General features: G+C 43.5%; 1 protein-coding gene across 3 annotated transcripts in view; it reads right to left on the bottom strand.

The window, feature by feature from the left end:
- Positions 1–10,028: 10,028 nt before the first annotated feature.
- GJB7 (gap junction protein beta 7) overlaps positions 10,029–14,348 on the bottom strand; it is a 35,527-nt gene continuing 31,207 nt past the window's right edge. For all 3 annotated transcript variants that reach the window (XM_069973544.1, XM_069973542.1, XM_069973543.1), the window contains exon 2: positions 10,029–11,749. In XM_069973544.1, the coding sequence (XP_069829645.1) occupies positions 10,971–11,729 (759 nt within the window). In that variant the 5' untranslated portion in view covers positions 11,730–11,749 and the 3' untranslated portion in view covers positions 10,029–10,970. The remainder of the gene's footprint in view (positions 11,750–14,348) is intronic.

A 14,348-nucleotide genomic window follows, 5' to 3' on the forward strand; every position in this document is an offset into this window, starting at 1 on the left:
ACCTTGTTTGTGTATATATGTGACTTTTTGATCACTTTTTATTACAATTTTTCTGGATTTGATGCAACCAAAAATGTGAAGTTTTGCACTTTGGAATTTTTTTGTGCTTACCCTGTTTACCGTGTGGGATCAGGAATGTGATAATTTAATAGATTGGGCAATTATGCACCCGGCCTATATCAGCACAGATTCAGTGAACACAAGTCTGTATCAAGATAAGTTATTTAATGCCAAAGTGTTCTGTATTTCAAAAGACTATTCAGTAAAACCATTATATTTATTTTGCTGGGACTCAGTCATCATTGCACCAGCACCTATACACATCGTGGGTCGTTTTCCCCTTTCTGTGAGTGGTGGTACCGATAGTCCGGATGGGTCAATCTCCACTCAGGACTACAGTGAGAAGTAGCCCAAGGGACCCATTATAGCCCGGCAGATCACCTGCCATTGGGGAACAGTACAAACCAGCCACATATATAAAGCGGGTATTAGCACCACACCTGTGTGCTGGACTAGCACTGGCCATACACCACAGAATTGGTGTCACGGTTAGCTCAACTACTGGTCGAGTACCACACTATAAGTTAATGTAATGACAAGGGAAAAACCAAGGCCAGGTATCCATCCACATACACTATGCTTGAGAAAGAAGGGTCAGCTTCAAAACGTCGCAGACGTGTAGACGTGGATCTCCATGCGAACGCTAATCCGTGAGTGCAGCTGGTAGCTCTGGATGAGCAAGGACTATAACAGGCAGCAGGGCGATGGACTTTACTAAATTCTAATCCAATGACTCCCCCTTAATGACAGCGTTTTTTGATACACAGTGGTGATTAATTTCAATGGATGTAATTTGTCATAAGAAAAATAATATAAAAAGGAAAGGAAATTGCATTGGAAGCTGGTGTGGTTTATTTATTGGATGCATCCACAGGCAGCTGTTTTGGCATGTTGCCCCATCTGGCTAGGTGGGAGCAATGCCTAGTAGAGTCATACGGGAAACGGATACCTCCTCCTGAGGAAAAAAAAATGTATAAATATATGATCATAAGGATAACTAGCCTAGCCGCTCACTAGCAGAACAACAAGAGAGTAACCCAATATTCCCTTACGTCCACAGCGGCACAATTGGGGTTAATTGCCCCTGTGAGCTTAGGCAGGACAAAAAGAATTTTTAATAGTAAAACAGAAATAGTTTAATAACATAATGGATCTGGCCCCTCCCCTTGGAGTATAAGAGGAAGCCAGTCCCCCACTACTGTGAGTTTTATTTTTGTCCTGAGTATAGGCAGGACGGTTTTTCTTCCCTCCCTCCACCCTTACCTTTTCTCTCTCTTAGCCTAGGACGCCAGTCGGACATGGGGAGCGCGATGCGTTCCACGGTCCGTGTTTCCGGAAGTGACGCGTCTTTCGTCACTTCCGGTCCGGACGGCGTCCGAATTCAGCAATCTGGAGCGTAGGAAGCTCCGAATTGTTGGAAGGCAGGCTCAACCAGGTGAGCTGTCTCTCCTCTTACCTCCAGGAGAGATTATGTCCTCTCCCTCTTCGGCTGAGGTCGCCGGCGGCGGTGGAACGCAGGTGCGTTCCACGGCCGCAGACCGGAAGTGACGCGTATACTGCATTTCCGGTCCGGCGGCGTCTGACTCGGCATCAGAGGGTGGGATCAACCAGGGGGCGTGTATTCCCGGGGGGGGGGAGGCGGCGGTCTTTTGGCGCCATTTCTTGTTTATAAGCAGCTCAGAAAGACACATTCTTGCTGTCTGCTGAGCCAAGCTATTGACTTCTTTTAGCTTTCAGCATGGAAGATTCAGGACGCAAAGCAGCTGCTAAAAAGCATCATTTCGCCTGCAGGCACTGTGGTGTGTATAACTGGAATCTTGACCGCAGGATACTGGTTTGTATACTAAGTACTGATATTTTTTGCAGATATCCCTCTTCCGGATGACTCGGAATTTACCACCTGTCTGGACTGCAGACCCAAAATCCAGGATAAAGAGGAACCATCTATCCAGGACGTAGTCATCTGGGTTAGTGACTTGGTTAAGTCCTCTGTGGATGGCCTCAGAGATTCCCTCACCCAGACAAGGAAGAGACCCAGGAGAGATGATGAGGCTTCCTCTTCATTTACAGAAGAGGGCTACAAAATCCTGGATGAGGTGTATTCCTCTGATTCTGAAGCCGAAAAGAGAAAAAAGGAGAAGTTTCTCTTCAATCCTGACAGAATCTCCAAGTTGGTCAAATATGTCAGGATGGCCAACCAGCCTGAGGAATCATCTTCAGGCGAGAACAGGGCGTTCAGGATGGATGAGTTTATTTCGGATCTCATAAAATCCGAGTGGAAGAAGCCTGACAAGGCTCCGGCCATAGGGAAGAGATTCTGGTCTCTCTTTCCCATTAACGAGGAACAATCTAGTTCCTGGATAGAGCCACCTAAGGTTGATGTGGCAATTTCAAAGATATCTAGGAATATCCTGGTCCCGGGGGATGACGGTTCAAGTCTAAGGGACCCCATGGACCGCCGTATAGAGGCAACTCTTAAGAGAGTTTATACCACAGCAGCGGGACAAAGTGCTATAGCCATATCCAATCACGAGGTCTCATTAGCCCTTAGAAAGTGGCTACAAAAGATCCAGGAGGATATAGATGCTGGGGTCGCCCGAGATGAAATTCTTGATTCCTTTAAAGAGGTGAATCTCGCTACGCAATATATCGCAGACTCAGCCACTCACCAGGCTAGGCTAGCAGCTAGGTCTATTGCTTTGTCCACTGCGGCTAGAAGAGCCTTGTGGTTGCGTCCATGGTCAGCTGATAATCCCTCCAAATTTAACTTGTGTAATCTTCAGTACACTCCGGGCAAACTCTTTGGCTCAGAGCTAGATTCCCTCATGGAGGAGCTTTCGGACCGCAAGGGCAAGTCTTTGCCTAGCAATAAGAAAAGCTCCTTTCGTAGGTATCGGGACAGGTCTCCTCCCAGAGACAGACGGTACCGATACAGAGGAAGAGGTAGAGGATATGGAGGTTCCAAAAGAGGAGGTCCCTCCAGATCCTCCCCTAAGAAGAAGGGAGACTTCTGACGCCAGCCTTCCTGTCGGAGGTCGCCTCTCCCATTTCCTTCCAGCATGGGAGAGATGCACCAGGGATTCCTGGGTTCTAAATATAATAAAGAGAGGATATGCCCTATCCTTAGAGCCTCTGCCACCAGAAAGGTTCGTGATTTCATCGCGGCTTTCTCCAGAAAGGCAAAAGATACTAGAGACCTCCATCTTAGATCTCATAAGAATCTCTGCACTGGAACCAGTGCCTATGGAGGAAAGAGGCCAGGGGGTATACTCCCCAGTATTCCTGGTCCCGAAGCCGTCAGGCAAGAACCGACTCATCATAGACCTCCGATTTCTCAACCATCATATTCCAAAAGTCAGGTTCCGGATGGAAACCATAAGATCAGTGAAGACAGTATTAAGCAGAGGAGACTTCTTAGCCTCCCTGGATTTAAAGGACGCATATTTTCACATACCAATCTTCCAGCATCACAGGAGATTCCTACGCATAGCAGTTCATGTAGGAGGACACATACTGCATCTCCAATTCAAAGTTCTCCCCTTCGGGATATCATCAGCACCGTTCGTGTTTACGAAGGTGGTGGCTTCGGTGGTAGCGTCTCTGAGATTACAGGGCATAACGGTCGTCCCATACCTAGACGACTGGCTATTAATAGCCAAGTCCAGGGATCTACTCAGTCAGAATGTCTCTCAGACTTTGGATCTTCTTTCCGACCTAGGCTGGCTGGTGAATTGGGAGAAAACAGACTTGACTCCCTCTACCCAGAAGACTTACCTGGGGTTTGTAATAAACACCCAGGACATGAGATTATTCCTTTCTCCAGAGAGAAAGACCAGGATTTTAGAAGGATACCGCTTTCTGAGAGTTCCTCGCCAGGTCTCTCTGAGAACCCTGATGAAATATCTAGGACTCCTAACATCCACAGCAGAGGCCGTGCCTTGGGCATTATTTCATATGAGAGCCCTTCAGACAGAGGTACTCCGGCGTTGGAACAGGTCTTCTTCGGACCTGGACAGGAGGGTAAGACTTCCCCTATCTGTAAGACAGTCTCTTCGCTGGTGGGCAAAGATAAAAGACGGAGCAGAGATAGAAGAGCCAGACTGGATAGTCCTCACCACAGACGCCTCCGGGACCGGGTGGGGAGCTCATCTAGCTCAGCAGACGGTCCAGGGGAAATGGTCATCGTCAGAAAGAACCCTCTCTTCCAACGAACTGGAGTTAAGGGCCATATTCAAGGCACTAAAACACTTTTCACCTCTGCTCCAGGGTCAAGCGGTCAAGGTAAGAACAGACAACATTGCTTCTGTATATTACCTGAGGAAACAGGGTGGCACCCGGTCCAGACCCCTCCTCGACAAAGTGGGGAAGATTCTGCGATGGGCAGAAATGAACCTTTCCAACATCACAGCCATCCATATCAAAGGCTCTCGGAACATCTTGGCGGATCAACTGAGCCGGAATCTGATAATTCCAGGGGAGTGGTCTCTGAACCCGACGGTATTCAATCAGATTGTCACCAGGTGGGGAATACCGGAAATAGACCTCATGGCAACACGCCAGAACGCGAAGCTTCCGAGATTTTGCTCTCTTTATCAGGAAGACGACCCGGAAACACTAGATTCGATGTCCATCGTATGGGACTTCAACCTAGCATACATTTTTCCGCCAGTACCCATGATCCCGAAGGTCCTACTCAAGATCAAGCAGGACAATGCTTCGGTAATAGCAATAATTCCGTTCTGGCCGAAGAGATCATGGTTCTCCCTGCTCATGTCTATGAGCAAGGGGAGATACTGGAAGTTGCCACCTCTGCAGAACCTGGTGTCTCAGGGCACGCAGCTCTGTCAGAACCTGGGGTCCCTTCACCTGACGGCTTGGAACTTAACCAGTCCCTATTGAGAGCCAAAGGTTTCTCTACCAGGGTCATGAATACGCTCTCCCACTCAAGAAGTGAGGCCACTAATAGAGCCTATATCCGGATCAGAAAGATCTTCCAGACATGGTGCTCATCTCACAGGGTAGACCCGAATACTCCATCAGTACCACAGATCCTGGAATTCATACAGGAAGGATTTGATAAAGGCCTTTCTCCTAGCACCCTCAAAGTCCAACTCGCCGCATTGTCGGCATTTCTCCATAGGAGACTTTGTCAGATCCCTGAAATTAAGGACTTTATAAAGGCAGTCGCAAGACTTCGTCCAAGGATATGCAGACCTGCAGATCCTTGGGATCTATCTCTAGTCCTAAAGACTCTAGCTAAACAGCCATTTGAACCACTCTCTGAGATTCCTCTGAAGCTTTTAACTTTAAAGACAATTTTCCTTCTAGCCATTACATCGGCAAAACGGGTGGGTGAACTACAAGCTCTTTCTTCAGTTGAGCCATACACTATTTTTCTAAGTGACAAAGTCCTCTTAAGATTTCTTCCGACATTTTCTCCTAAATGTCCCACCTTCTCTAACCTCAATCAGCTTGTAGTCATCCCGGTCCTTTCTCCAGAACTTACAACTGAAGACCCGGAACTTGAACACCTAGACGTAGTGGAATGTCTAAGGACTTACCTTGCCAGAACCAAGGACTTCAGAAGGTCAGAAAATTTATTTATATCATTTTCGGGTCGGAGCAAAGGTTTGAAGGCATCAAAACCATCAATCTCCAGGTGGATCACGGAATGCATTAACTATTGTTATCAGTTGAATGACAGGGATCCACCAGGATTTACTAAGGCTCACTCTACGCGAGCAATGGCTACTTCATGGGCCGAGAGAGCCCTCATACCACTAGAACAGATATGCCAGTCAGCATCCTGGTCTACACCGAATACCTTTTTTCGACATTATAGAATAAAGGGATCTACTTCTTCCACCAGTGATTTTTCGTCTACGGTTATTAGTCAGGCCTTTAGAGGTCCCAACCCTGGGGATTGATGTACTTGCTAGATCCCCAATTGTGCCGCTGTGGACGTAAGGGAAGTGTACATTTGATTGATAATGTGTTTTCCCTTAGTCCATCAGCGGCACAACACTCCCACCCTAAATTAAGTGTTATATTTGCTTTTGTATTTAACTCACAGTAGTGGGGGACTGGCTTCCTCTTATACTCCAAGGGGAGGGGCCAGATCCATTATGTTATTAAACTATTTCTGTTTTACTATTAAAAATTCTTTTTGTCCTGCCTAAGCTCACAGGGGCAATTAACCCCAATTGTGCCGCTGATGGACTAAGGGAAAACACATTATCAATCAAATGTACACGTCTCAACCAAAGACAAAAAAAAAAAAAAAGGAGAAAAAACTACACTTCCCTCCACATGACCATACAGAGGAAAGGAAGAAAGTTATAATATATATATAATTGAATGAAAAGGAAACTGGAGGAATACATAGGCACCTCTCTTTTCCCACCACCTGTCCCACAGAAGGACAGAAAACACACAAGGAGAGTAGTTTAGCAGGGGCTCTTATAGGCAGGCCAATTAACTCTTTAATTGCTTGGTACATCTGTCCTATCATTGTAGGGAGATAGAATCTCCCCATTATGTGCTTCTGCCTAGGACGTAAGGGAAAGTGATATTGTCTCCTGGGCAAACATGGGTGACATAAGAAGTAGATGCTGCAACAGCAGCTGCTGCACATTGCAGATTTACTATTGGTAGGTTTCTCTGTGGATTCTGTAGCTCTAACCGTTTTAATCATTGGTGGACAGTGTCACCAAGGCGGGGCTTCTCTGCCATTGAGTCCTGTTCTCTCCGCCTCGGTCTGACGCTTACTTTGCTCGGATCATTCCATATTGCTCTGGACGTCATCAATAGGGAAATGTGGACTACAGAACCAGACTGAACCAAGGAGAAGGGGATTCAACAGCAAAGAAGTCCCGCCTCAGTCTGCAGCATGATATATATGACCATTGGTATTAGATAAATCGGTCATAAGTAAGTAAATCATTAATGTTGACTGTATCAGTCACATTTAATCCTCCTAGTGTGTAATTACATGCATCTGTGTAATAGTAGTAGAGCTAGTTGTAACACTAGGTTGCTATGCACATGTATATATGAGTATGACATATTCTCAGCCCTTACCCATGTACAGAGTATCCCACATGTCACCCTAATCAGAAGGCACATGAACAATTGACTATAGAAGAGTATTTATTTACAGGTCGGTCATGTATCAGTTTGTTTATAGAGGACAATAGCAAGGAGATATCTATGCTGGTAGCATCTCTCTATTTCTATATCAGACTATATGTTCCAGAGAAATACATATTGTCAGGTAAGATCAATTAAAAACCTTAAAGTGACAGCATGAAATCTTGTTACTTAAAGGAGAAATCCGGCGAAAATGTTTAGTTGAATATTGTATTGTCCCCCCCAAAAAAATTACCAATATACACTTATTACGGGAAATGCTTATAAAGTGCTTTTTTCCCTGCACTTACTACTGCATCAAGGCTTCACTTCCTGGATAACATGGTGATGTCACTTCCTGGATAACATGGTGATGTCACTTCCTGGATAAAATGGTGATTTCACTTCCTGGATAAAATGGTGATGTCACTTCCTGGATAAAATGGTGATGTCACGACCTGAGTCCCAGAGCTGTGCGGGCTGTGGCTGCTGGAGAGGATGATGGCAGAGGGATGCTCAGTGTCCCTCCAATGCCCTATGTCCCTCAGTGTCCCCCTGCCATCATCCTTGATGTAGTAGTATGTGCAGGGAAAAAAGCACTTTATAAACATTTCCCGTAATAAGTGTATATTGGTGATTTGTATACCTTTTTTTTTCTTTTTTTTTGGGGGGGGGGGGGGGCAATACAATACTCAAATCAAATTTTTTGCCTGAATTCTCCTTTTAAGGAGCGGTGTAATGTTAAAATACAATACTTACATTTTTTTTTGCAGTGTGGCAGTGAACTTATTTGATGCTGGTTCACCTCATCTCAACAAAAACATGAGTGACAGAAGTGCACAAAGGTGACATCACTGTAGCGCTGTAGGAAAGAGCAGTCTGATGGCAAAGCTGTTTTTTTTAAGTGCTAGGGTGGGGGAGGATAAAAGAAATAACATACTCTTACCTCCCCCACTTCAGTGCTGGTGGCCGCTTCCTGGTCTGAGCCGGACTCTGGTCATGACGTGTGAGGTCTGCTGAGTCAGTTAGCGGCCCCCTACAGCTGCTGACTGGCTGAGCAGACATCACATCCCCACTCAGACCAGGAAGCGGCCACCAGCCCTGCAGCAGGGGAGGTAAGAGCACGGTATTTCTTTTATCCTTTCCCCTTCCCAGCAAGCTCTTTGTCACATCATAAAGCACCTTACTTTATCTTCACATTTCTTTTTTCACTACTATATCTACAAGGAGAGAATAGGCAAGCTCTGTAACACCCATGTAACCAAGGCTCACAACCAGCAAAGGCATAATTAAAGAAAAGCACGCAAAAAGATTTTGGGATTTTTTTTTTTAACTGTTTATTTTTTTTTTTAACTTGGTTCTTCTAGCTTAATCTAAAAAAAAGGCCACAGTGTAAATAAAGTATTTTTTTCAGAGCCAAAACGATACCTGGTATATTAAAATGTTTTTTTTAAATAAACTTTAAAATAATTTATTAAAAATAAAAATAAAAAAAAAATACAAAACCCCTGCATATTGAAGACATGGCCCCAAGTAACAGCATACTGGAGCAGTGACCACTCTACAAAGACAAATATATGTGTTAATGGCCACAAATGATCTTCTATAAGAAATAAGCTTTCAGCACATAAAACCAATGTGAATGTTATAGTACATCTGAGTGTTATAATACAAAAACTGAAATGTAATAATCCTGCAGACTTCATAAAAACATATAATATACATCAACCACTTTTAACGCCAGCTGATTTAACTAACATTATCTTGTCATGGAGTGGGACATATTAGGCTACATTAGGGCCTATTGATTTCAAATGACCTTTTCACACAGTCTGTATATTTATAGATCCGCAATCTGCAAACTTTGCGTTTGCAAAAATTACTGACCGGGCGGGTTCAGACTACGGAATTCACGCGGATAAAATCTGGCGGAATCAGTTGCTCGTGCGCTTACGGCTGCGTGCCTCTCCGCCCGTGCCATAGACACCATTCTATGCACGGGCGGATTCCGCATTCGGCCGACAGAATTGACACGTCAATTCCTTTAGCGGATAGAGGAATCTGCCTGCAGCCTGGTGTCTATGGAGCCATCGGAAAGGCGCACGGCCGTGAGCGCGCACGAGCAACGGATTCCGCCAGATTTTATCCGTGCAAATTCCGTAGTCTGAACCTGTCCACAAGCTGTAGTACAGACCATAATTGCGGCACATAATTGCAGCTACAGATTGAAGTTTTTGTGGATTGCAGACGAAGAAGCGAATGATCGCAGACATCATATGGTAGTGGAAAACTACTGAATGTGTGAATGTAGCCTAAGGCAGTAAGTGACCCCTCCATTCTCAAAGTTGATCTTGGAATCAGAAAATTTGTTCACGCACACCTTTGACCTAGGTGACCTTGTGATAACTAAATGACTGAGCGTCTAAAGCGGGTTTGGTCAGATCTTCCCAGTGTGCAGTGATTAGTAACCACCAAATGTGGTCCACTTACCTAATCAATGTTGCCTGTCTCCTAGCTTTAAGAGGATGCACCATCACAACAGTAATATAGACATATGCATACCATCCTGTCGGCGCTGCTCTCTAGAATCCGATGCTGTGGAGCATTTTCACATCTGTTGCTCGGTTGCTGTTAAATTTAACGAAATATAAATATGCTAATTAGCAGTGCTGAAGCACTGGAGGGCAGCCCGGCATCTGTGATTCAAACTCCTCTCCTCCCCCCTCCGTGAGCAGAAACCGTCTCGGAGGGGGGAGGAGCTTGAAACACAGACGCCAGGCCGGCCACCTGTGCTTTAGCACTGCTAATTAGCATATTTATATTTCGGTGACTTTAACAGCAACCAAGCAACAGATTTGAAAATGCTCCACAGCATTGGATTCTAGAGAGTAGAGCCAACAGAATGGTGTGCATATGTCTATATTACTGTTGTGATGGTCCATCCTCTTTAAAGTGTCATTGTTGTTATAACTCTCAAAATATAATTCAACAGTAGATGTGATATTAAGCAAGTTTGCAATTTACATTCATTATTTTTTTATTTTTAGTTATCATGGAAAACACGTCACTTCCTGTTTTGTTTTGTTTTTTTCCTCAAAAAACAGGAAACGGTAAGAAAACAGGAAGTCCTGTGTATCCCAGGCCATCTGAGCGCTCACAGAGAGAAGGCAGTCATGTGATTGATGGACACATTGAGCCGGGACTCTCTGTACTGGCTGGACTTCATTTTTAGTTTGTTTTTATCCAACCAGAAAATCTGCCTTCAGGAGACTGCACCTGGATATCTGGTAAGTACAGCTTTGTTTTACAGCATGAGAACAACCAAAAAAAAAAAAAATAATGAATGTATATTGCAGACTTGCTTTATATCACATCTACTGTTTGATTTAAATTTTGAAAATGTTAACGACAGGGACACTTTAAAGGACATAAAAGATTTGCTGCTATTGTCTTGGTGTCAGATCACACAAGGGCAGCCTAAACAATATTTAGGAACATTTTAATGTTATGGCTGATTGGTGTATATTACAATTAGAGATGAGTAAATTTGCAGTGGGAACGAATCAAATCGCTTCTCCCAGTTTTACAGGACTGGATCCATTTCCCAGCAGCCGAGGAGGAGCGGCGCAGAGCAGACTTCAAAGCCCACGGCCTGATGAGCAGAATACAAATAGGAACCAAGCAGTTTTTTCCGTTCCTACAGAAAATTCGCTCATCTCCCATTACAATATTAGTGCTATATTAAAAAAAATAATAATAAAAAAATCTGTTCAAGAACACCCTTAAGAGTTTGCAGTGTATTCAATAGAATTAGCGATGGGTTGTTGCAATGTTATGTCCTGGTCTGGGCCCTCATGTCGGTTCTTACAGCCACACTGTTCGGAGCTCAGTTTCTTCGCGTACCGTTTTATAAAACATTTAGAAAAATATTTGGAGAGTAGGTAAACCAGTTCACAGAGGTTGAGTATGATGCAGAGTGCTGATGTTATAACTACAAAGTACAGGAAAATCTTCTTCTCCGTAGGCTTAGAGATATAGCAGTCTACAAGGTTCGGGCAAGGATCGATTTCACACTTCACGAGTCGTGGAACACTGAAGCCACCGTATAACTTGTAGAAGAGCATAAGGAAACCAAACTCAAACATTGTTTTGAATATGAGGCTAATGACGTATGTACAGAACAGACCGCCATCCATGCTTCCGGTGTCTTTATATAGCTTCTTGTTATGTCTCTTCTCTCGGCTTTCACGATAGGCCACATGGAGGACCACAAGAAGAGAAGGTGTAGACACCATTATTAACTGTAGAGCCCAAAGCCGAACTTGAGATATGGGGAAGAAGTGGTCAAAGCAGACGTTCTCACATCCTGGTTGTTTGATGTTGCACTCAAACTCCTTCTGTTCGTCTTTCCAAACATTTTCTGCCGCAACAACATATACTAAGAGCCGAAATATGAAGACCACGGACAACCAGATCCTTCCGATGCCAGTTGAATATTTGTTAACACCACTCAAAATGTCTCGTAGAAAAGACCAGCTCATCTCTCTGTAGGGGAAGTGTTCTGCGAAAAGAAAAGGTATCTTATAGTTGTATGTATATATACTTATAATTCTAGTTATTTCCAAACGCTTTAGGATTCAGTTATTGCGAGATGTGTTAAAGGGATACGCCGGTGGAAATCTTTTTCTTTCAAATCAAGTTATATAGATTTGCAATTTACTTCTGATTAAAAATCTCAAGTCTTCCCATACTTATTAGCCGATGTATGTCATGCAGGAAATGGTGTTTTTCTTTTCAGTCTGACACAGTGCTCTCTGCTGCCTCCTGTGTTCAGAGCAGTAAAAAATCCCTATAGAAAATCTCTACTGCTCTGGAGAGTTCTTGTCTCGGACAGAGGTGGCAGCAGAGAGCACTGTGTCAGACTGGAAAGAATACACCGCTTCCTGCAGGACATACAGGAATGAAAAAAAAGGTAAATATTTACTGGTAAATTGATACATTACTTAAAAAAAAAAAAAAAAAAAGTAGGGATGGGCAATTTACAGTATTACCCTGTTTCCCCAAAAATAAAATCAATAAATAAAAATCAATAAAATCATCTTATATACATTTTTTTCTCCCAAAGGGGATGTCTGATTTTTCCATGAAGATGAACTCACACTTCATGTTGAACAAATGAAATTAACATTTATTATATACTGTACTGTAGTTGTCATCACAGATCAGCATAACCAGACCCCCTCCGGCCCCCTTTCCCCTCCGGTGGGGCCCTTACTTTCGAGAGATGCCATATTTTAAGCTATCCTGTAAATCCTCCACTTTGCCTTATTTTCGGAGGATGTCTTATTTTGGGGGAAACGGTAGCAAAGAGAAGCGCTTCACTAGTAAATTTGCTAATTTCTAAAAAAGAGGGGGGGGAGCTTTTGAATATTGAAATTATTTTTATAGTTTTATTGATGGTCTGCACATAAAGACAGGCCTACTTGCTATTGTCATATTAGGTGGATATGGTCTACATTTTCTAGACTGAATATCCTGGAACATGGAAATTTCATTCAAATGTTAATACCTCTGACATAATGGAACAGTCCTTGGAGCTAAAACTATGTAAAGTATGGGCTGCTGGAAATGCCTGATCTAGCTGGAGGAAATGTTGGTGTTTGCATTATAAATACACATTGATCAACCACAACATTACCAAAATTTTTGTTTGCATGCACAATCTTTGGCTAACAAAACTTGGCTAAAAAAACTATATCGGGGGAGGAGTGGAGTAGTGCAAACACAAAAAAAACAACACAAAGATTAGGGCTTGAAAAGGACTTTTCAAGCCTTTCAAAAGTGTTATCCAGAAAAACATGACCGTTTTTTTTCCACAAAAATCTTGTCCTTAGATTGTGTTGTGTTCTTTTCCTAAGCATTGCCTCTGCTAGGGTCTAAGACAACTTCTAATATGGTAGATTGCTTATGGAGTGGGCTTAGCTCCAGCTATAGCAAATCTCAGGTGGGGTTAAAATCTCCCACTGCTTCCAGGCCATTATGAAACTTTTACTTAGGGCCCTATTCCACCGGACGATTATCGTTTGCATAATCGTTAACGATTAACGATCTCAAACGACCGCTATTGCGAAAGGCCTGAAAAAGTTCACTCATTTCCATGGAACGATAATCGTAACTTATGATCGTAATTGCGATCGTTTTTTCTTCGCTATTTATTCGCTATTGCGTTCGTATCTATTGCAAACGACCGAACGACGTCTTATTCAATGCGAACGATTTGCAAACGAGCAACGATAAAAATAGGTCCAGGTCTTATAAAGCGATCAACAATTTCTCGTTCGGTCGTTAATTGTTAACTGCATTTCAACCGAACGATTATTGTTTAGATTCAAACGATTTAACGATAATCTGAACGATAATCGTCCGGTGGAATAGAGCCTTAAGGGGGCATTCACACGTACAAGATCTGCAGCAGATTTGCTTTGCTTTGTGGCCTCACTTTTGTGTCTGTTTTATTGTCATATGACGCAGACCCTACGCAGTTTAAATGAAAAGAAAAAAACTTGGATCACCATAAAGCCCTATAGGGATGTGATTTAAAGGGGTTATCCAGTGCTACAAAAACATGGCCACTTTCTTTCAGAGACAACACGACTCTCCAGTTCAGGTGCGGTTTGCAATTAAGCTCCAATCACTTCAATGGAACTGAGCAGCAAAACCCGGCCCAAGCTGGAGACAAGAGTGGGTCTGTCTCTGGAAGAAAGTGGCCATGTTTTCGTAGCCCTGGATAACACCTTTAACTGTTGAACCTTATGGGGGGGCTGTTTGGTTAGGGCCCAAAAAGAATCTGGTGAGGGTTTTTCTTCTATAACTCACACTCAAAGCTACATCCAGCTACTTTATATGGCTGATCAATCAGATGGATTAGCAACTAGGCAATGCATGGATGTGCCAGTCCTGGTAGAGCGGGAGCAGGTTGTACAGAGCAAGGGACCCTCTCTCTACGATATCTATATGTCCTTTAAAACATCTAGACTGGGATTGTCTTTACTTTGATGCAGGTCTACTGGTTAGGTCAAAAATAGAGACTTTGAAAGGGTAAAGACTAAAAACAGAGTCTCAAATTGAAACCATAGACGCATAGGTTCCAAGTATATGGA

Source organism: Dendropsophus ebraccatus, chromosome 6 (genome assembly GCF_027789765.1).
Source record: "Dendropsophus ebraccatus isolate aDenEbr1 chromosome 6, aDenEbr1.pat, whole genome shotgun sequence".
Lineage (NCBI taxonomy): Eukaryota > Metazoa > Chordata > Amphibia > Anura > Hylidae > Dendropsophus > Dendropsophus ebraccatus.